General features: G+C 51.3%; 1 protein-coding gene across 5 annotated transcripts in view; it reads left to right on the top strand.

Moving 5' to 3' along the window:
• The window catches only part of KCNJ10 (potassium inwardly rectifying channel subfamily J member 10), a 65,367-nt gene extending 41,917 nt beyond the window's left edge, over positions 1-23,450 (top strand). For 2 of the 5 annotated variants that reach the window (XM_030542432.1, XM_030542433.1), the window contains exon 2: positions 19,594-23,450. In XM_030542432.1, coding sequence (XP_030398292.1) covers positions 19,989-21,155 — 1,167 coding nt within the window. In that variant the 5' untranslated portion in view covers positions 19,594-19,988 and the 3' untranslated portion in view covers positions 21,156-23,450. The remainder of the gene's footprint in view (positions 1-19,593) is intronic. The other 3 variants (XM_030542435.1, XM_030542434.1, XM_030542436.1) reach the window with 3 other exon arrangements.
• Positions 23,451-23,820: the final 370 nt, after the last annotated feature.

Here is a 23,820-nt window from a genome sequence, read left to right as displayed (position 1 = left end):
GCACTCCATGTGAGAAACCAGAGGAGAAACCGTTGTGTGTTTGCTGAGGGGGAGGGGTGGGGGAATGTAGCCATGCGAAGGGACTGAAGATGTCGGCATTAAGATGTATAGGCCTTCAACAGCACATGGCAGGGCACAGGGGGTAACAGCTCGTTTCATTTTCCTGAAGTGGGGTCTAACTTCCAAAGGTTAGAGTAATGCTGCTTTAGGTGAGCAGTTACTGTTGGGAGCGCCTGGCTACTCCAGTCCCGGTCTGACCCAGCAGGGGGCACTGTGGGAAGCAGGGCAGAAGCGCTGGCTGTGGGGGGAGCGCCCGGCAAATCCAGTCCCTGCTTCTCCCAGAAGGGGGCGCTGTGGGGAGCGGGGCAGGAGCGCTGGCTGTGGGGGAGCTCCCGGCTATTCCAGTCCCAGCCTCTCCCAGCAGGGGGCGCTGTGGGGAGCGGGGCAGGAGCACTGGCTGTGGGGCAGTGCCCGGCAAATCCAGTCCCTGCTTCTCCCAGCAGGGGGCGCTGTGGGGAGCGGGGCAGGGGCGCTGGCTGTGGGGGAGCTCCCGGCTATTCCAGTCCCGGTCTGACCCAGCAGGGGGCGCTGTGGGGAGCAGAGCAGGAGCGCTGGCTGTGGGGCAGCGCCCGGCTAATCCAGTCCCTGCTTCTCCCAGCAGGGGGCGCTGTGGGGAGTGGGGCAGGGGCGCTGGCTGTGGGGGAGCTCCCAGCTATTCCAGTCCCAGCCTCTCCCAGCAGGGGGCGCTGTGGGGAGCAGAGCAGGAGCGCTGGCTGTGGGGCAGCGCCCGGCTAATCCAGTCCCTGCTTATCCCAGCAGGGGGCGCTGTGGGGAGCAGGGCACGGGCGCTCGCTGTGGGGGAGCTCCCGGCTATTCCAGTCCCCGCCTCTCCCAGCAGGGGGCGCTGCCACGAGGGGGGGCGCCTCAGGGAGGAGGGGTGGGAGGTGCCATGGGGGGGTGCCTCGTGGGGGGGCGCGGGGTGGGGGAAAGGCGCAAGGTGGAAGTTTCGCCTAGAGCACAAAACATCCTTGCACGGGCCCTGCCGCAGCCAGCTCCTGCTGCACCCCCTGCCTGCACCAGCCCCGAACCCCCTGCCCTGCTCGCACCAGCCCTTGCCTGCAGTCAGCCCTGCACCCCCTGCCCTGCCTCCAGCCCCACACCGACCCATCTCCAGCCAGCCCCTGCCATACCCCCTGCCCTTCCCAAACCAGCCCCACACCCCCTGTCCTGCCCGTACCAGCCCCGCACCCCCTGCCCTGTCTCCAGCCAACCCCTGCCACACATCCCCTGCCTGAAGCCAGCCAGTCCCACATTCCTTTGTCTCCAGCCCTGCCAACCCATGCCACACCCCCTGTGGCCCAGCCAGCCCACCCCACACACCCCTTTCTCCAGCCAGCCCCACATCCCTTGCCCTGCCTGCAGCCAGACCCTACCTCCAGCCAGCCCCATGTCCACTGGTGCCCTGCAGTTCCCAGGGCAGTAATCCAGGGCCGCCCAGAGGATTCCGGGGGCCTGGGGCCATTGGCGGCAGGCGGCTCCGGTGGACCTCCCACAGGCGTGCCTGCGGAGGGTCCACTGTTCCCATGGCTCTGGTGGAGCATCCGCAGGCATGCCTGCGGAGGGTCCACCGGAACTGTGGGACCGGCAAGTGGCAGGGCGCCCCCCGTGCGGCGAAATTCTAGAGCTGGCCCTGTTCGGCGGCGAGGGGCCCTTCCACTCCGGGACCCGCCGCCGAAGTGCCCTGAAGACCCGCAGTGGGGCCCTCCGCTGGCGAATTACCGCCAAAGCAGGACCCGCCGCCGAAGTGCAGCCCGCTCTTCAGCGGTAATTCAGTGGCGGAGGACCCCTGCCGCGGGTCTTCGGGGCACTTCGGCGGCAGGTCCCGGAATGGAAGGGCCCCCCACCGCTGAATTACCGCCAAAGACCAGGTTGCACTTCAGCAGCAGGTCCCGCTTCGGCGGTAATTCGCTGGCGGGGGGTCCTTCCCCCGGAGCAGAAGGACCCCCCCGCTGGCAAAGACCGGGAGCGGAAGAAGCTCTGGGGCCCAGCCCCGCAAGAGTTTTCCGGGCCCCCTGGAGCAAGTGAAGGACCCCGCTCCAGGGGCCCCAAAAAACTCTCGTGGGGGCCCCTGTGGAGCCCGGGGCCTGGGGCAAATTGCCCCTCTTGCCCCCGCCTCTGGGCGGCCCTGCAGTAATCCTGCACACCTGCTTCAATAATGGGGGCAGGGAGCAGCTGGAACCCACCCATGTGCACACCCTAGGGTGACCAGACAGCAAGTGTGAAAAATTGGGACAGGGAGTGGGGTGGTAATAGGATCATATATAAGAAAAAGACCCCAAAATTGGGACTGTCCCTATAAAATCAGGAATCTGGTCACCCTAGCACACCCCCAGGGAGTGGTGGGCACCAATATATGTGAAAGGAGCTCATTTCTAGTTCAGGACCATCTTTTTAAAAAAGAACTTTAGGTAAGGTTAACATACATCCGTATTTTCCCAGACGTCAGGCTTTTTGGTTCTTAAATCTCCATCTGGGAGGAAAATACGGATGTATGGTAACCTTGCTGATAGAAAAAATACATACTGTGGCACATCCCTTAAATCAGAACTTTTTATAGGGAATCGGTTGCTAAGAAATGAAAGGCTTTTTTTTACATGTTTTTTTCAAGTCATCCCTGCCGGGGCCCCGCTGAAAATGTTCGAATTGGGCCCCACACTTCCTAAAGCCGGCCCTGGGTGCTGGGCAGATGACTGTGGGATCACATAACTACTTTAACTCATGTACTGCCCTCACCAAGCATTCAAACACCAGGAGCAGGCCCTGTCAGAAATTCTGAAGGGTGTGTTAAAATTCAGGGAGTGATAATAGTTGGATCTTCAGGGCTCACGTTTTCCAATTTTTCTGTTCAACCTGGAGAGGCCTAATCTGCTGTCTCCAGGAGCTGGTGCTGGAAAGAAAAACAGCAAATATCGCGGGTCTCACAATAAGACCACAACGACGCTGGAAGAGGGAGCTTGGGAGGACGCCCGGGGGAGGAAGATTTAAAAAAAAAATCTCTCCCTGTGAGCACAATCTGATCCACTTGGAAGGCCAAAAATAAAGGCCCGCTGCTTGTCAGCATCCTTCTTCTTGGTGAGGGAGTAGGCGAGATGTCAGGCAGGATGAAAGGCACCAGGGACTGGGAATGTGCACTGCAGAATATTAACACAGGGCTTCCCCGGAGCATGGCCAGCTGATCAATGCTCCAGCCTCTCTCTTTCTTGGATGGCCACATGCACCAGTAATTTGAGGGGACCCTCAAAAGAAAGCGACGCCATCAGGAGAGTTTAACGAGGGGGAAGCACGGCCATTTTGATGACTCAGCCACAGATGGGGTCAAGTCTGAGAAAAGGGACCCAAAATGCCACCTAGTGTCCCCCACTCTCGCATCCATCTCAGCTCTGCATCCCATCTGAATTATAATGAAGGGAGATTTATCCTCACACCACAGCCACCCCTGGCACTTGGCACCACTCCTCCTGCCCAGGCCTGAGGAGAGGAGCCTGGTGGTGCCAACCGCAGGCATATTATGGGCATGGAAAGTTCTGCCCTCTTTCCAGCAGCCGGAGAGGTGGACAGGCGCACAAAGCCTGTGTGGAGCGAGAAGGGCAATCAGGCGAATGGGGTGAATGCACAGAAAGACACTTCCTGGCCCAACACCACACTGGCCCCAGCCACCGGAAAGAACAATGAAGCGAGAAAGCATGGCGCAGGGGCCGTGTGACTCCGGGGGGAGAGGGGGATGAGCCGAGCTCTTTGCTTCCAGGACAAGTTTCCAAACATTGACGCAAAGATGAAAAAGGCCTTTCTTGTTCCCTCCCAGCTTGTTTTCTATTTGCAGGGAAGGCAATCTGGGCTGGGGGAAGCAAAGGGGCGGGGGGGGGGGGTTAGAGCCTGGCCGTGACTCAGTCAGAAACACACATCGCTTTCTTCCCTGGCGGGTTTTGTCTGTGTCTGGCTCCATTTATCTCCCAGGCCGGGGATTAGCGAGAGGAGAGAAAGCCCAGCTTTGGGGGTCTTATGTAAGATAGCAGGGCCCCCTCTCCTCCTCACCCTGGAGTGCCACCTTCCAGCCCCCCTCTCTCCCTTCACACATTTGCATCACATCCCGCCCCAGTCTCTGGAGTGGAAAGGCTTGATCCTTTGGTGCAGCCCTCCAGCCACACCAAGGCAAGTGGGGGGCGGATGGGAGCCTCCCCAGAGCATGGTTGTAGTTATCCTCAAGCAAGCACCCCCATTTCTATGGGGACAATGGGGAGTGGCTTCCAGTCAAGTAACAGGGGTAGGTCTATTATATTTAGACTGAGTAGAGAAGGAGATAGACCCAGACACAGACTCAGAGGGAGCTGATAAAGACTCAGCTATCTGCTCTGGTGGCAGGTGTACTATTCAGGCAGCAAAACTGGGGGGAAAAAAGAAAAAAAAAAGACCAGGAAAATGGGGCTTTTCACGGGGTTGGGGGAATACGCTGACATTTAAAGGGACAGGACATCACATTTCTCCACCCTACTTTTAAAAACTTACCAAATATACATACATTATTATACTTTACATGGCTATCATAAAACATTAACAAAACGTTATGGGTGGACCGAGGGATTATTCTGCCCTGGAACAGCAATATATTAAACAAACAATTTATAAGTGCAGGCACATCCCTGGTTGTTGCGCTGTCTGGGGACAACAGGCGATGGTGATCTGGCAGTATCCTGAACAACAAGCACAGTTAGTGCAGCTGGCTTTGGTATGGAATCAACTGAATCTGGTACCAAAGTTTCTCCCAACAAGTCACCAAAATTAGGAGTTGTAATGGAAGGAGGTTCGACTGGAGGAGCAGAAAGTCCTGCTGGAACATCCTCAGACCCCAGTACTTATTGAGGCTGCAATTGGTCCATAAGTCATTTCCATAAAACACTATTGGATAGTTTCACCACAAATAAAACTGGACCCCTGCATTTTACAAGTTCTCCAGGTATCCATTTCACTCCACTGCCATAGATGCGAGTCGAGACTAAGTCTGCTACCTGAAAAGAATGATGACACGTCTCACATCATTGATCAATTTGCAGAGCTTGGGATTTGGCTACGCATGAGAGGCAACATCAGGACAAAGCCACTCCCAACAGCTCTGCAAAGATGGCTTCAAGAAAAGAGTTGCAGGTGACTTCAGGGTAGTAGCATGTGGTTTCCTGCAGCAAACATGAAATTGTCCAATGTCTGCTGAGGATTCAAAATAGGCTTGTTAGCTTGAGTGTCTATACAAAGCGTTTCACTAGTCCTTCTGTAGCAGGATGGATGGAACAGAGCGTATCTCCGAAATTCTTCAGAGCAGAACTGAGGTCCATTGTCCAACTGTAACAACAAACCAAATTGGCTAAACAAGGTTTGAAGATTCCCAGTGGTCTTGGTCGCTGTAGTAGAAGTCATTCTGAAAACTTCTGGTCATTTCCAATAAGCATCGTCTACAACCAAGAACATACAACTTTCTAATGGTCCAGCGAAGTCCATGTGAATGTGTGTCCATGGAGCCTGAGGCTACAACCATGGGTGTATTTGAGCTGTGCCAGGATCATGCTGAATTTGCTGGCACATAATACAGCATTTTGCCTTCCTCTCAATATCATCATCATTCACTGGTCAACAGACACGACTCCAGGCTATTGTCTTCCTCCATACAATGCCCAAACGATCTTTGTGAAGAGCTTACATAATGTGAGACTGAAGTGATTTCAAAATGATCACTCACCTTCCCTATAAGATGCCACCATGATTCAAAGATAATTCATGTCGATGTGACATGTGGTGTGTAAACGGAGGATTCTTTTGAACCTTGAGGTACCATTCCCTTCACAAGAGAAAGAACAGCATCCTCAGTGGGTTATTTGTTGATGTCGGTGCTAGCGATGGGCAACCTTTCCATCAAACAGAGAGAACACTTTGTCCACGTTTCTTTGCATTGATAGGAGCTTAAGCATGGTAGGTGCGACAGCCAAATTGAATAGTATGGGAATGAACTGAAAATAGTAATGTTCATCACTGCATACGAGCAGCAACTAATGATGGAATTCCACATTTCAGTCCAAAATTGAAAGTAACAGGTGATGATCCATCAGCAAGGTAAAATGTCCACCATGGAGATAGGTATGGAATTTCCAAATTATGAAGGTAATGCTGAGAGCTTCTTGCTCTATTTTCACATAGTTCTTCTCAGGCATGGTGAGTGTTTGTGACTGAAAGGTAACTGGTTTCTCTATCCCATTAGGGAAAATGTGCATGGAAAGAACTGCACCCACTTCATTTAGTGAAGCTTCACAATCCAGCTGCAATGGTAGCAAAGCATGAGAGTGCGTAAGAATGTTGGCTGATGTCAACAGTTTCTTTGCTTCCTTAAATACATACTTACATTCTTTAGCCCATTTACATTTTGTCTTTGCTTGTAACAGTTCATGCAGAGGCGCCAATACCGTCACCAGATTGAGCAGAAATTTACTGTATTAGTTAAGCAGTCCTGGCAATGAACGTAACTGTGACATGTTCTCTGGCGGTGGCACTTTAAAAACTCTGCTCTTTCTCCAGCAATTTCCTTAAGCCCTGTAGCATCAATTACATCTCCAAGGGATTCAGCTGAAGGTTTGAAAAACTCATATTTGTCTTCATGTACTCTCAGTCCATGGTCTTCTAAACGCTGCAAAACAGCATCCAACTTTTGAGAGTTAAGCTTCTTACTCCTTTCCTGTAACAAGGATGTTATCCAAATAGCACTGAACTCTATTCAGTCCCTTCAGAATCTCATCCATGGCTTTCTGGAACAGGGCAGGTACCAATGTGATACCAAAAGGCATCATGTTGTAACAAAATGCATCTTTTTGTGTGTTGGTTGTGAGATATTTGCGAGATGTGGGCTCAATCTCCATTTTTGGCATACACAGAGCAAATTCAATTTACTGAAACACTGTCCGCCACTCGTAGCAAACAAATCTTCAGTACAAGATTGTGGACAGTCTGCAGGTAAAACTGGATTCAGTGTCACTTTGAATCTCTGCAAATTCGGACTGAGCTATTCTTGATCACTGGTATGATGGGTGTAGTCCATTCACTGTGTGAAACTGGTGACAGGACTCCAATGTTCCCTAAACAATCCAAATCAGCCTCTACCAGAGGCTTCAGAACATAAGGCACACTCTGAGCTTGCAATATTTTGGCTGGTTGTCATATTTAACAATAACTTTATACCTGCCTCTGGAAATTTCCATTACATGCATCTGACGAAGTGGGTAGTGTGATGGGGCAAGGCCAGATAGCTACAGTAAAGTGCTGAGAAACAGGTATGTTAGCCCCAGGCTAAACAAATCCCTAGGACCCTGGTAACCAAATGGCAATTGCTCCAGGTTAATCAAGGCACCTGGGGCCAATTAAGATCTTCCTAGAAGGCAGTGGAGATAGCTACTTTAATTAGAACACCTGCAGCCAATCAAGGCAGGCTAATCAGGGCACCTGGGTTTAAAAAGGAGCTCACTCCAGTCAGGCAAGGAGGAGCCAGAGGAGAAGGAGCGTGTGTGAGGAGCTGGGAGCAAGAGGGCGAGGAGCTGAGAGTGAGAGAGTATACTGCTGGAGGATTGAGGAGGACAAGCATTATCAGACACCAAGAGGAAGGTCCTGTGGTGAGGATAAAGAAGGTGTTTGGAGGAGGCCATGGGGAAGTAGCCCAGGAAGTTGTAGCTGTCATGCAGCTGTTATAGGAGGCGCTATAGACAGCTGCGATCCACAGAGCCCTGGACTGGAACTCCGAGTAGAGGGCGGGCCCGGGTTCCCCCCAAACCTCCCAACTCCTGAGCAGACACAGGAGGAGTTGACCCAGACAGTGGGTACCACCAGAGGGGAAGATCTCTGAGGCAAGCAAATCCGCCAATACGCGCAGGACCCACCAAAGTAGAGGAGGAACTTTGTCACAAAGGGTAAAACAACTGGTTGTCCATCCAGTTGAACTTCCACCTGGAGTATCCCTTTTGGGAACAACTTTTCTCCAATTTAAGTCTTCAAAACTGTGGAGGTTTCTTCCAGAGGAACTTGTGACAAAAGTCCGGTGATAGGTAGATGCAAGAATCAGTGAAACAGCAGCTCCATTATCAAGCTCCATTCTTGTAAAAACTCCTTCAATCAAGGGCATGATCCAGATGCCATCGCTGACTCCAGATTCCTATAACATGTGTAGTGCTAGATTTTGGTCAATGTCACTAGAGCTCTTGTCTTTTCCCACATTATGAAGTTCTGACTTTCCTCCTTTCTTAGGTTCAGTTCTGTCATCCTCACTGGACACTTAGGCCAGGTCCACACTACAGCGTTAAATCGATTTAAACAGAGTTAAATCGATTTAACGCTGTACCCGTCCACACTACAAGGCACTTAAAATCAATTTTAAGGGGTCTTAAAATCGATTTCTGTACTCCAGCTAAACGAAAGGAGTAACCCTAAAATGGATATTACTAAATCGATTTAGGGTTAGTGTGGACGGAAATCGAAGTTATTGGTCCCATTCTTTTACTGAGCTACCCAGAGTGCACCACTTCAGAAATCGATGGTAGCCTGGGACCATGGACGCACACCACCGAAGTAATGTGCCCTAGTGTGGACGCGTAAAATCAATTTTATAAAATCTGTTTTATAAAATCAATTTTATTAATTTCGATTTTACTCTGTAGTGTGGACGTGTACTCTCTGTTGCTGGTTGACGAACTATGTAACCGGTCACAGCGATGTGTCCTTTCTTCTGGCACTTTCTGAAAATAATTTGGCGTGTCCAGCAATCTTTCTCAGCATGCATAGTTTGTGCACAATGGCCACATGGAAATTCTTTACATTCCCATGATCCTCTCTTTCTCACCAATGCAGAAAGTGAACTTCTTGGCTCACACTAAAGTCCAGAGAGACCTTCGCTACAATCTTCAGGGCAACTGCTACTTCAAAGCCTTCTTGAAAGTAAGTGCTGATAGAGTCAATAACTTCTTCTGGGTCTGGTCACCGCATAGTCCAGAGACAAATTAGTCATGCAGGACATCCCTTAATGGTTGTCTGAACTGACAATACTCTGACAACTTCCTTAGAGCATCAACAAATGGTGCTTTTGACTCTCCACTTCCCTGGTGTCACTCATGGAACCAATATTCTGCTATCATTGATGGTGTAAGAGAAAAATATTCCTGCATTGCTGCAGTGTATGTGGCAGTTCTGGGCACAGCTGGAGACAACAGGCCATGCAGCAGTCCATGTGCCTTCAGACCCATCACTGTCGACAAGGTTGAAACTCGTTGTCTGTCTGGAATGGGGTCACAAGTTACAAATTACTCAAAATGTTCAAGGTACGCTACTCACGAGCTGCAATTGTCATCAACTTCACCAACGGTGTCCAGAAAAGTTGCCATTTTCTCTCTTCTGCTGTTGGACTTCACAGCTCCTGGATGTCCTTTGCCCCAAAGAAACTGTCTTTTTTGGCCCTGCAGAATCTGCACTTGACCTGCCTCTTCTGGCTCTGTGCCATCACAGCAGGCTGCAGAATTCTTCCTTCAGCTGTGCTTGGGCTCCCTCTGCTAGCTGTAGACCCTCAGTGCAGGCTGAGCTGTTTCGCTTTCTCTGCCTGCTTGCATGAGGGCAACCAAGGACTGCTTACTTTCCCCTCACTGTTATGTTCGCAGGAGCTCCAGGTAGCAGCTTGTTAATTGCCAGTTCCCCCTCGCCAGCTGGCTGGTTCTCACTGTCCCAGCAGCAAAAGCAGCAGTTGGCCACCTTGTGCCTCTAGGTGAAGTTTCTCCCTCTTTTCATAGTATTATTAGCATATGTTTTCTTCTTATTCAGGCAGAGGCAGTACTGGGCACTCGTGGGCTAGAAATCTTTCATCGCCAAATGTTATATTTGGACCCAGCCGAGAAGGGCTTAGACACAGGCCCCAAAGGGAGCTGGTGGAGAGACCCAGCTGTCTACTCTGGTGGTAACTTTATTGTTCAGGCAGCAAAACCGAAAACATGAAACTGAGGCTTTTCGCTGGGGTGGAGGGAAGTATTCAAACATTGACAGGGACAGGACATGACTAGGTAGATGGCAGTAAAAGGCCCAGTGGTACTGGGGTCCCATGCGATTGTGGGATGCCATCGAAGACGCAGCCACCCTCTGTTGCTGTGTAGCGGTGCTGGCTTTCAGCTACACTGCAAAGAGATTGGGTAAGCAGCTCTGGAGGGAAGCGCTCTCAAGGTCTGTGCAGCAGGGGTGTCCCCAGAAATTTGTCACGTGATACACACAACTGACCCTCCCTTGTATCCACTTTGTCCCCATGGCTTCCCACCACCTTCTCCCCGCTGGTTCCCCCAGGTGGGCAGTCACCATAGCTCCCTGGACTTGTAACTGGTCTTTAGACTGGCACTGAGAGCTCCTACTTTAACCATTGCCCTCCCCAACCTGGGACAAGACCCCTAGAGTTCTGACTCATAGCCCCCCTGATACTTTAACCACTAGTCCCCACTGCCCTCCCCAAGCAGGGACTAGAACCCAGGAGTCCTGACTCCTAGCCCCCTACTTTAGCCACTAGACACTAGCTGTGGGATAGAGGAGGCAACAGCGCTCCTGGGTTCTGTTCCCAGTGCTGGGATTTTACCTGTTGGGTTAAAGCAGGGGAGTTGCAGCCAAGAGGCCTGGGTTCCGTTCTATTCTGGGATGGGAATAGGTTTTTTGTGTGCACTTAAGTGAGTCACTTCTCTTCTCTGTGCCTCAGTTTCCCCTTCTGTAAAACTGTGGGTGCTGATGCTGCCCGTTTTGGCAAAGTGCTTTGAAATCAATAGCTGAGATGTGAACATGTGTCCAGCAGCCTGGTAAGTAGCTGGTGATGGCACCAGGCGAGGGGAAAGGGCCTGTAGTTTTGCATTTCACAGCCAGATATTTCCTCTTGCTAATTACCTCTGCCCTATGCCTTCAATCATTACACCCAACCCTTTTCACCTGAGGATCCCAAAGCACTTTATAGACACCTGTCAGCCACGCAGCAGCCCTGGGAAACTGGGCTCCCATGGTGCTGATGGGGAAAGCAAGGCCCAGGGTGGTTACAGTAGCAGAGTCAGAACAGAACCCAAGCATCCTGCCTCCGGGTCCCAGGCTTTAGCTGCAAGATGAGCTGGGATCTCCTCTCCGGTAAATTCTGGAGATGCCTTTATGCCCAGCGTACTCTTCGGTTCCAGTGACTGGAGCTGTCTTCCCCGGTTACTTCTCAGCCGTGCAGTGAGACAGGATTTTGGTGTGCGAGGCGTTCTGGGTGACAGGCCGGTGCCCCTGCGAGGGATTTGTGCTCCCGCACTCTCATGGCCTGGCTCCTCCACTGAGGAAAAGTGACGGTAATGAAAGACGAGAGGAAGAGGAGGGGAGAGGAGCGCTCTTGGGCTGAAGGAGCCTAGGCTGCCCGCCCTGGTGAGAGGAGGCGTGGTCTAGTTAGGGCATCTTGCACGCAGGTGCTTTATGGGTGCTGGTAAGGGAGGGTCGCAGAGCATGTGACAAAGGAACCCAAGGCTCCCTGGGGAGGGGGGTAACTAGCAAGTGACTGATGTGGCCCATCAGATACACCTGCCCCTGTTCTGAAAGGGGCACGGAGATGACAGGAGGGATGGAGAGGGAGAGAGAGAGCTGGGTATGGGGATAGTTAGAGGGACAGATAGATAGATGGGGGGCGGTGTCTGGGGATGGATCAACAGGTTTTTACAGGCTGCTAATACAGCTGGATTTCGCACCATGCTGCATGCAGATCCTAGCCACGCCCTTCTCCCAGCGGGGAAAGGAATGACCAGGCCTGGGCAGTGGGCATGTGAAGGAGAGGGAGGCTGTTGTGGCTGGTTGCAGGTGGTAGGAGCTGCAGAGGGGAAGGAGCTTGTGCCCCCAGCAGAGAGGCTGTAGGGAAGCACTGGGCAGCCAGGAAGAGCAGGAGCACGCTAAGGTCTAGGGGGCCACAAGCAAATCTGTGGCAGGGCTGGTTTAAGATCAGGGGGGTCTTTATAGCCGTTGCATGGTCCCCAGGGGTGAAACGAGTCTGTCGGGTCTCAGTCTGGTTCCTAGCGGGTGAATGTCTCCCCCACAAAAATCATTCTCCCAAGCGGCAGCCAGGTTTGCTCTCTCAGCAGGGACAGCAAGAGCCAAGCAGGTCAGAGGGATTGAGCACCCGCTTCAGCCCTGGGGCTGGTCTCTCCAGCTCATGGTCAAGGTTCACTGGTGGAGGGGGGGTGATGGCACATGCTGCTGTTGGGGCAGATATTGTCACTGCTCTGCTGGCAGGTCAGTGTCCATAGGAGGACTGAGTAGGGCTGCAGAGACTGAGGACTTTTGAATGTAACTCATTTATTTACACTATATGCATCAGTCCTAGAACAGCAGCGTCCCAGATAGCAGGCAGGCAACCCTCTTTTCAGGCGTCTCAGCCCAGGCACCCATGGCTGGTTCCCAGGGTGTAGCTCTGCCCCCTAGACCTGACTGTAGTTAAAGAGATTCCACCAATTGCCCTATTGCTTGCAACAGCCCCCCCAGAATTCAGCATCACCCCGAACTAACGCCACTCCTATGACTGTGCAAGAGCGCCACCTGGTGACCCCTGCCAAAACAACATCAGTCTCATTAAAACCAGGCCCTAGAGTGGAGCAATGGCTGTACTGGGGCCTGATTCTCCATCACCCTGCACCTGTGCACCTCAGGGCGGCGTTTACACCAGTGCAATGCGGGGGTAAATCAGAATGGCAGCGATCTGCACTCACATAAATGACAACAGTGATGGAGAGAAAGGCCCATTAGCTTTCAGGATGCCCCTAGGAGAGATCCTGGGAACTGCAGGCCGCTGGACCTTCAGTACCAATACATTGGTTGGAACAATAATTAAAGAGATATAACGCAGAATCCAAAATAGTTCGCAGGCTGAAAAGCCAATGGGAAATTTTGTGATCACCACCCCGATTAGCTGTGTGCAGTTCTGAGCCAATGTGTGCTAGTACATCCTACGTTATCTTTGGTTCTCCACTCTCCTCCCTGCACCCTCTCTCCAGCCACTTCCTTATTGTGCCCACCTGTTTTGCCTTGTCTTAGACTGTAAACTTCTTGGAGTGTTACTATGTGTTTGTACCAAAATATTCCAGTTTTCATTGAATTTTTGTTTTAAAAATCAGTTTTCCATGGCTGAAATCTGAAAAAAATTGCAGGGTGATTTGGTTTTGTTTTGTTTTTCTGCTTTTCAATGAAAACCTGGAATTTTCATAGGGGGGAAAAAAATTATCTGCCAACCAAGCTGTAGTTTCAAAGCTGATTTAGTTTAAGCCTCTTGTGTGGACGCTGTTAAATCAGTTTGAGCGGCATATCGCGATCCAGAAACTTGGGTTTGAACAGGCAATTTAGGGATGAAAGGTTCAGTGGCCCAAATTAAAGCCCTGGTGTAACCCCCTGAGTTCTACAGAAGGATCGTAGGGATGGAATTGCCTCTGTATCACATCACATCCATCCTGTTTTATGGGTCACTTCCACGGATCACCCAGGTCGTGCTGTTCACATGGAACCCAGGGATCATGTCAATTACAAGCCATCACGTGAATTTCCGTGGCTGGCAGAACCTCTTACTAGTCCACAAAACCGGACACGGGCAGGTTAGAGTTTTGCCAAGCAACTCTCCCCACCTGCAGGAAATGAACATTGATGTGGATTAGCGGGGGTGGGGGTGAGAGAAAAAAGCAAAACATTTTCTTTTCACTGCAAATTTCCATGCCAGCAAAATGGCATTGAGCCCTGGCTGGGAATCTGTCAGCTCTTCCCCACCAAGCAGCTGCTTTTCCCGCAAAGAAACCTCCCTGACAAACTTCCACTGAGGTGGGGGAAATTCAGAGCGGGCCATATTCGGCGTGGAAAAAGGCAGGGCCTGGGTTCTGTGCTGGACTCACCAATATGGGGGAAATGGTTGTAAAGCTGCAGACTTTTGCTCGAGAATGCTCACCACGTAGCCTGGTTACCACTTAAACTACTAGCACTTGAGTGGCGAATAGGCCCTGTGAGTCCAGGTAACTCTGGGTGCACACTTGCTATCTGGTCACACTAATCCCAACTGAAACGGCTGCCAAATGACCCTCTCCTGATACTCATGGGGGATGTCTAACCGCCGTGCAAGTCCTTCTGGCTCAGGGCCTGATCCACAGCAAGCTGAAGTCAGTGGAAAGACTCATATTGACTTGAAAGAGCTTAGGATCAGCTCCATAGCCTGTTCAGTCATATCACCTGTTAGGGGGCTCCCTAAGAGTAGGCAGCCTTGTTTGACAACCTGGGAATTGGACTGGGGTCACCTGTAACAGGCAGCCACCCACAGCCATGTGAAAAAGGTTCCTCCATCAGGGTCGGGGCCGGTGCTTATGCAGCTCCAGGAGTCAGGGTTCCCAGCCATCTGCTGACTGCGGTGTGTACATGTACGAGTTAGAAACTAGCTGCCCCGGTGGGACTCAAAGCCTGAGAGGCAGCCGCTGGCTGGGAGAGGCTCATCTAATTGCTTAACGCACTGGGGGTGCTACTGCCTCGGTTCCCTGCTGAGAGCGGTGCAGTGTGTGATGCGTAACCAGGGTGGGGGAGAGAGCTGAGAAGTGGGACAGCCCTGTGCATTTCTGGTGGCACCAGCCCCACCTTAAGAGGCAGGATGGGCCAGTGGTTAGAGAGCTGGCTGGTGGCCTGGGCTCAGTTCCCTGCTCTGCCACAGAATTCCTGGATGACCTGGGGCAAGTCACTCTGGGCTTGACCCACAAGGATATTTAGGTGCCTACCTCCCACTGGAGACGCTGGGGATCACGGCACTGCCGCGCTGGGTAACGAGGGCCAGCTACATACTAGACGGAGGTAGGATCAGAGACACCCTCCCCTGCTGGCCTGGTCTGCAGCCAGCATTATCCCACTACAGGTGTTGTGCTGTGACTAAAGTGAGCAGGATCAGATCACGGGTCACATGATCCTTTTCTCTCCCCCTTACTGTAAAAGCTGCCCCATCACCCTCCTTCTCATCCTAACTCCCTGAGCACCCCCTCCCGTTCACCACTGTGTACTGCACGTCCTGCTCTATCTTATCTCTGGGAATTAGCTGCAAAAGGACAGCTCATCGGCTGGCGAACATAATCTCGGAGACTTGAGATTCAGGACCAGGGCAAAGCCTTCCTTAAACCAATCTAAGCTGGGGGGAGGGATAGCTCAGTGGTTTGAGCACTAGCCTGCTAAACCCAGGGTTGTGAGCTGAATCCTTGAGGGGGCCATTTAGGGAGCTGGGGCTAAATAAATAAATTAAAAAATTGGAGACTGGTCCTGCCTTGAGCAGGAGGTTGAACTAAATGACCTTCTGAGGTCTCTTCCAACCCTGATGTTCTATGGTTCTATGAAAGGGGGCTCAGATTAAAACTTTAGGGCAGCTACTAATGAGATCCCCTGAATAGGGGGCTAGACTGGGAATCAGGAGACCTAAGATATGTCACCTCCTATCCCACACCTTGCCTGAAATGCTTTGCGGCAGTAACTGTGTCTGTACAACACCCTGGGCTCTGGCTATAACACCACCACCAACATATCAGCTAAAGTGGGGTAGGAAATCCATGCCCAGCAAGAGCTTTTGCAGCCACAGCTGGGCCACTGCTGTGCAGGTTAATCACTATCATGCCAAAGATCTTTTTATCCATGGTGGTTATTGATCTTTCTACACTGCCTACTTAACCAATAAAAACAAATCCATGTACAATATCAAGCCCCCTGTGCTCTGGCCAGTGGTGGGCTTAGAGTGACACTTTCTTGTGAAAGCGGGGAAAGGAGGTTTGTAGTATCTATTATTATTGAAAGAACTGGGACATTAGAATGACCTGGTTTTTTCCCCAGCCCTTTGTGAATTTGCAGCACTTAAGGTACCATTAGATCATCTCCTGTGATTGCCTGTATACCACAGTCCTTAAGTTTCACCCATTACCCCTGAGCTGAGCCCAGGAACTGGTGTTTGGCTCAGGAACGTCTTCCAGAAAGGCAGCCAGGCTTGACCTGAAACCCAAGAGATGGAGACCCCAGCACTGCTCTTGTTCCAGAGCTTTGTTACCCACACTGTTAAAAACCACGTCTTATTTCTAATTTGAATTTGTCTGGTGTCAGTTTATTGGCTTTTCATATGCCCTGCTAGGGAAAGAGCCTTTAAGTACCTGAGATTTTCTCCCTGTGAATCATTGAATATCAGGGTTAGAAGGGACCCTAGGAGGTTGAAGCAGGCCCAATCCCCAGACAGATTTTTATCCCAGTTCCCTAAATGGCCCCCTCAAGAATTGAACTCACAATCCTGGGTTTATTAAGGCCAATGCTCAAACCACTGAGCTATCCCCTCCCCCCCAGAAATGCAGTAATGGCCTCTCAGGCTTCTTTTTGACAAGCTAAACAGGCAGCACTCTAAGTCCCTGCTCAGAAAGAGGCCAAAGTAACTCACCATCAAAGCATCTGGTGACCTCATGCCTCCCTTGTTGCTAGCACGCTGGAGCAGAACTGATAGGAGCGACAAATGAAACATGTAGTGGGGAAGACTAGGAATTAAATGCTAGAGGAAGGCTGGTCCTGGGGTCCGTCATGGGGTCCACTCACCACAGCGGCACCTCCTGCTGGTTGTCATGAGGATTAGCTCTGCCACCCAAAGGCCCTCTCCTGGTGTTGCCTCTTCTGTTGTCATCTCCGCCTGCAGACCCACCTCAATCCAAGTACTACAGTGTCCTCTTCGTGACTCGGCCCTCCAGTCATGCCACCATCAGCATCTCCCCCTTTCCAGGGGGTGCATGTGTGTGTGGGGGGAAAATCAGTGTTGTCCAAATCCTGCCACTTCCCCAGTGGTGGGGAAGGGTACCCAGGCCCACCGGTTACTCTGGGTCCCAGCCCAGGGACCCTGTGCATAGCAGCCTGCTTCTTTAACTTCTGTCTCTGCTGCTTCAATACCCTGGGCCGCTTCCGCATGTCCCCAGCAGCTTCTTCACCCTCTTCTCTGGGCATTCAGCCCACTAGTCCCAGTAGCCAGCCAGGGGCTCCCTCATGCTCCCCCAGTCTCTGCTAGCAGCTGCTCTGTCCAAGGTGTTGCTAATCCTCTCAGGGATACCATGCTCATTCCCTGAGTGCCCAGCAGCCACTGATCCTCTCTGGCCGTGCAGCTCCTTTTATATGAGCCCCCCTGGGCCCTGACTGGCTGTTCCATGCAGCTTCCCTCCAATTGGCTGCTTCCTGCGCAGCCTCCCTAGGCTGCTTGCAGGACTCACCTCCCACTGCTCCTTTCTGGGCCAGGGTGTGGCAGGTCTCCATTAACCCCTTCCACTCTGGTGTGGGTGAATAACCCATCACAGGGTCAAAGCCCTGACCTAAACTAGCCCTTGGACAACAGCGGTTCTGTTTCCTTCTCTACCATACAGTCTCCATGTGGCCTTGGGAAACATATTTAGGGCTAGAGTCTCAAAGATACTTACGGCACCTACCTCAGCGCGAGTTAGACTTCTGCTTTTCTTTGGGGATCTGACCCTTAATCGCTCTGCCTCAGTTCCTCATCTGTAAAACAAGGTGTGGGGGAAAGTAAAGTTTCCTTTTCCACTACCCATCATCTGTTTAGACTGTGAGCTCTGTGGGGACCGGGCCTCTCACACAGTATGTGTTTGTGCAGCATCTGGCCCCACAGGACCCCGATCTCAGCTGGAGCCTCTCAGGGCCACTGTCGTACAAATAAATAAGAATAGGCTTAGCATCAAAAAGGCCAATCTCTAAGGTTTGAAAGGATCTGATGCACTGGCTTTGGGGTCCTTTTCCAGGTCTCTAGAGAGTCGTTAGGCTGAAAAAAATACAATCTGAGGACTTTTGAGGACCAGTTTAGCAGCCTGGGGAAGTTCCTTGGGGTGAGATTAGAGTCATAACTGTAACATCCTCTCCTAGTAATGACACCTGCCCTGAACCCAGGATAACCCTCAGCCTGTAAGTGCTCAGGCTGCTTCAAGGATCTAGGGAGTTGGTCACAGATGGGTCATTTCCAAATAAGATCAGGCTCCTTGCTTAGTTCCAACTCAGGCTAGAGCTCAGTGGTCTCAGGGATTCACATGCTACTGTGCAGAACTGCCTGGATGTGTGTCATAGGCCCTCTACTGCTAACAGCTAATGGAGAGGCCCATTAGCTCAGGTTGCATGGGCATGGACTGGTAGAGAAGGAGATTCACATCTGACTTCCTTCCCATCTTGAAAGGAGTGATCAGCCACTTCCATCCCTCCCCAGCTGCAACCCCTACATCCTTTCCTGGACCAGAAAGCCATGTGTCACTCAAGAATAGGCTGTGTGTGACTGGGGGCGGGGGGGACGAGAATGGGGAAAGTCTACTGCACACATGCCCACCCCTCTCCTGCACCAGACTGTGGAAAAATTAATTCCACCTGAGGATACTTTGCAGCTCCACACCCTTAACCTGTGGAACTCGCTCAACACACACACCTTGAGGATGGTCCTATTGGCAAAACAGGGGAAGGCTTCAGTGATAGATAGATAGATAGATAGATAGATAGATAGATAGATAGATAGATAGATAGATAGATAGATACGGTGTTTGGGGATAGATAGAGATCAAAAGAGATGGGTGTATGAAGAGAGAGAGGTTTAAATGACAATCGTTCGGTAGCTAGATAGATTCGTATGGCAAGAGACAGACAGTGTCTGTGGGTTCGTCTACGCTGCAGTAAAAGCCCCACCGCATCACATCTCAGAGCAAGGTCAAATGACTTGGGTTTGTGGGGCTATAAACAGACGTTGGGCCTGGAGTCTGGGTTCTAGGACCCTCCCCCCAACTAGGTTTCAGAGCCCAGGCTCCAGCCCCAGCCCCAACATCTATGCTGCTGTTTTTAGCGCAACGAGCCAGGCTCCGAGACTCAGTGTGGTGGGTTTTTCTTTGCAGTGTAGAAGGACCCTTTGGGTGAAATGCTGGCGCTAGTGAACTCAGCAAGAGTTTTACTATTGACTTCAACAGGCCAGGATTTGCCCTCTTTGTCAGGCAGGTAGCTGGATTGTTTGGCCTGTCTGTCTGCCCGGCAGATTAGATCCAATGCGCCTGAAAGAGACACTGACTTTCTGCTTCACCCACAGGCCTTGTAGAATTACAGTCATGGCCCATCTGCTTCCAATTACAGCATTTAACAGCTGACAATGAATTTGAGGAGATCACATCCATGCCTGGGTATTTAATCCCTGGGTCATTCCCCATTTGAAAAACTGGCACATTTGGTTTCATGACACTAGCCAGGGGGAACGAAAGGGGTCTGCGCATTGAGTTTATCAGGATAAGTCACTTCAGTTCTAGCAAATCTACGAAGAACTGGTAGGGTTGTTTAAGAAAAAGAAGGATTGGATTCTCATTGCGCTAGGAGCTGTGCAGACTGTCCTTGCCCAGAAGTGGTGTAGAATCTAAAAGATAATGTATCACTAAGTAATTTTATTATTAAAACTAATAGAATCTTGCCCCCTCGTGATTAATTTGCAATTTTCTCTTGCAGGCTTCTCCAGTATTTGGAGTGCACCGGGGAGAAAGACTGAAAAGTGAGCCCAGGAATCAGAAGGGCTAATAAACACACTCTGGTGTCCCTGGTGGAGATAGAGGGCAGGATCTCAATCACAAAAATCCCATGGTGATCACTGAATGAAACATTTAACATTCCTAGAGGTAACAGCGAATAGAAACCGTCCCTCGTCTCCCTTCCGTACGATTGGCTAAAGTGGCAAACATTCATTAGCTTTAATAATAAATTACTTAGTAATACATTATCCAACCCAGCAATCCAAATACAGGCTGCGTGTCTGTCTGCCTGTCTTATCCAGCTGCTGTCCATGCTCAGTCCCAACGGCCCTCGTTTGAGTCTGATCTCAGCCCATCCGGAGGTGGCTCCTAACCATGTCCCATCCCTTATGCCCTCTCTTCCAGATGACTTCTGCCACTAAGGTGTATTACAGCCAGACCACCCAGACCGACAGCCGCCCCCTCATTGGCTCCGGCCTGCGCAAACGGCGCGTGATGACCAAGGACGGCCGGAGCAATGTGCGGATGGAGCACATTGCAGACAAGCGGTTCCTCTATCTCAAGGACCTGTGGACCACCTTCATTGACATGCAGTGGCGCTACAAGCTGCTACTCTTCTCCGCCACCTTTGCCGGCACCTGGTTCATCTTCGGGGTGATCTGGTACCTGGTGGCCTTGTTGCATGGGGACCTACTGGAGTTTGACCCCCCGGCCAACCACACCCCATGTGTCATGCAGGTACACACGCTGACTGGGGCGTTCCTCTTCTCCCTGGAGTCCCAGACCACCATTGGCTATGGCTTCCGGTACATCAGCGAGGAATGCCCCTTGGCCATTGTGCTGCTCATCAGCCAGCTGGTTCTCACCACCATCATGGAGATCTTCATCACCGGCACTTTCCTGGCCAAGATCGCCCGTCCCAAGAAGAGAGCTGAGACCATCAAGTTCAGCCAGAACGCGGTGGTAGCCCAACACAATGGCAAGACCTGCCTGATGATCCGAGTGGCCAACATGCGCAAGAGCCTGTTAATTGGCTGCCAGGTGACCGGCAAGCTGTTAAACACCTACCTCACCAAGGAAGGGGACTGCATCCGGCTCAACCAGGTCAATGTGGACTTCCAGGTGGACACGTCTTCCGACAGCCCCTTCCTCATCCTACCCCTCACCTTCTACCACGTGGTGGATGACTCCAGTCCCTTGCGGGACACAGCCCTGCGCACGGGTGAAGGAGACTTCGAGCTGGTGGTGATCCTCAGCGGCACAGTGGAGTCGACCAGCGCCACCTGCCAGGTGCGCACCTCGTACCTGCCTGAGGAGATCCTGTGGGGCTACGAGTTCAGCCCAGTCATCTCCCTCTCGGCCAGCGGCAAGTACGTGGCCGACTTCAGCCTGTTTGACCAGGTGGTCAAGGTGTCCCCCCTGTGCTGTGTCCATGAGACAGTGCGGTTCGGGGACCCCGAGAAGCTGAAGCTGGAGGAGACCTTCCGGGAGAAAGCAGAGCGGGGGGGCAGCCCCCTGAGCGTCCGTATCAGCAACGTCTGATCCTGCCCACCCAACACTGAGCTCCAAGGAGAATCACTTCAGCCTTTTTTAGCTGGTTGTTTCCCCTGGTGTCTTTCTTTCTTTCTTTCTTCACCTCTCCTTCCTTCTTTCATTCATTTTTTCCCCCTTTCCTTTCCTTCCATGTCTCACGGGGCAACTCCAGTGCATCCACCAGAGGATGGCAGCTTTAGTTCCCCCAAAGGTGCCACTCCTGCTCTCGCTAGTTCCAGGAGCCCCGGGGCCCAAGGGAGCAGCTGGGATGCAACTCTTCCTTCCCCCTTGCCAAAGTGTTTTCTAATCCCTCCTTTTCAGTAGCGTGGTGATGACAACATGACTGTCTGGGAGCACCAGGGCCTCCTGGGGGACAGCTGGTCACCAGCCAGGAAGACTGCAGCCTCCCACCACAGAACACTGATTTTGTAGGATGTGGAGGGGTAATTCTGCCTTCAAACTGACCCCGTCCTCACCGTGCAGGCTCAAGCCTAATGCCCAGCTAACCTGCCAGAAAAAGACAGGGACAGTGCCAGGTGGCTCCAAAAGAAGCTGGCACCTCCCTCCCCTGCCCAGGACCTAGGAACATAGCAATGGCCACACTGGATCCAACCAAGGACCCATCTAGCCACTAGCCTGTCTCCAACAGTGGCCAGCACCAGCGTCCTCAGAGGCTGAAACTCTGTAGCAATGGAATAAGCTGTCTGGGGGGAAGTTTTCTCCTGACCTCCACTGGCCCTGAAGCAGATGGGTGGCTAGCCCCTTCCAAAGCGCCTTACTCTTCCAACTCTGGATCTTCTTGGTACACAGAAAAAGCCCCAGTCCTTTTGCAAATCCTGCTAAGCTCTTGGCCTCTCTGACCTTTGTGGCAGTGAGTTCCACCAGCTCACTGTGGGAAAAAAACATTTCTGTTTAAATTTGCTGTGGGGAGATTGGGGGTAGGATTTTGCCAACAGAAATAATGGATCTCTGAGATGCCTCCCCCCAAACTGTCTCCATGGGAATGAAGAGAGGGCAGCAAGAGGATTTGAAATGAGAAATGGTCCCAGCTCAAAACACCTTCTGCTGTCCACGGGCCTTCATGTGGTCCATGTGCTGGTCTATTTTCCTGGGATGTTGTACACACAGTATAGGGCCATGACGGGAGATAAATCCCCTTTGCCTGCTTCTCAGCACCAGGAACAGCTGGACCCAGGGCTGGCAAAGCTACACACAGACTTCAGAGCCAGCAATTAGAGAGACTGCACACTGGGTCTGTGTCCCTGCTGTCAGGCAGCGCCAGCATCCAGTGCTCATCACCCTGGACCTCTCTGGGGATTTTCATCATACCTGAGGGAAGCTGCACCTCAACTGGAACTGGGAGCAGTTTATGCATCATCGGCCTGGGTTAGCTCTTGTCCACACAATGGTTATAACACTAAGAAATCTGGCTTGGATTTCACTGCTGTTATCACCATGCTGCAGGCTTGGGAATGCCCGTGGGTAGGCGCTCCCGGCCACTGCTGCCTGTGCTCAAGGAGAATCCTCATCAACTCTTAGCAATACAGGGCCTGTGATGGGTGGTCAAGCAGTTCTGATTCCATCCAGAAGAGAGCAGCAGTGACAGACACACCAACCGGTATGAATCCCCCGCATTCAAGCCAGAAACCAGCAATACGCCAGTGAAGTTAAAATGAAGGTGGACCCTTACCTCTTCTTTGTACCCGAGTCCCAGGTACAGGCATGCAGCTTAGACCCAGCCTGACCTCCACTGTCCCAAACAGACCTGCTGTGATCTCGTTCTTTATTACTGTAAATTACTGACATCAGAAATGCTGAATCCAGAAGCTGAGGCTATGAGAAACCTGATCGGTGTTAATGAAATGTTCGTTCTCACTTCATCCCAGGCTCTCTGATCTGCTGGCTCTCGCATCCGATCTTTGTCTCACATTTCAAGGATCAGTGGTTCACAGCGGGATCGCAGAAGTCTGGGAACGGAGTGGGGACATTATACACTGATCTGCAGTCCTGTGTCTGTGTTTTGGGTGCCATTTGAAATTGATTTTGTTCCTGCCACATGGTCCCCGTAACAGTTTGCTCATGGGTCAGTTTCTTTCATTTAAGGGTTTTGGAGGGGTTTTTTATGATAGTTTTAAAAAGAAAAAAACTTCATCAAATATACACTGACAAACATGCACAGTGGAGAAGCTCTAGATTGACCAGGATAGATCTTCTAAAATTTTAAAAGGCGGAGGACTATTGAGGGAACTACGTGTTGGCTGATTTGTTCTCTGCTATGTGAAAATGAAGTGAAACAATGTTTAATTCTCTGTCTCCCTAGAGTCATGATATCGTGTAAAAATGCAGACAGACTAGTTTAGTTTATTAACTGGAGTGATGGTAATAGCTTCCACAGAGAGTTATTTTTAATGAGTTAAGAGTTATTTTTTAAACAAAAAACAAAGCTTAATATTTACACAGCAGCCAGTAACAGTTCAGAGCTATTTTGACATTGCTTTTAACGTGGCACACATTGTGCTTTACAAACTCCCTAGTGAATAACTGCTACAGAGGCACTTTCCATAGCTGAATATCAGTTTTCCTGCTATTTCCCATTGCAAAATACCAGCAAAGATTTGATCACATGATGGAAATGTCCCACAGAAAACACCACTGTCTGATAGATTATCCCTGC

The sequence above is a fragment of the Gopherus evgoodei genome, chromosome 24, assembly GCF_007399415.2.
Source record: "Gopherus evgoodei ecotype Sinaloan lineage chromosome 24, rGopEvg1_v1.p, whole genome shotgun sequence".
Taxonomy (NCBI): Eukaryota; Metazoa; Chordata; order Testudines; family Testudinidae; genus Gopherus; species Gopherus evgoodei.
Note: the sequence above shows the minus strand (reverse complement) of the source record. Positions and strands in the feature narration are given on the sequence as shown.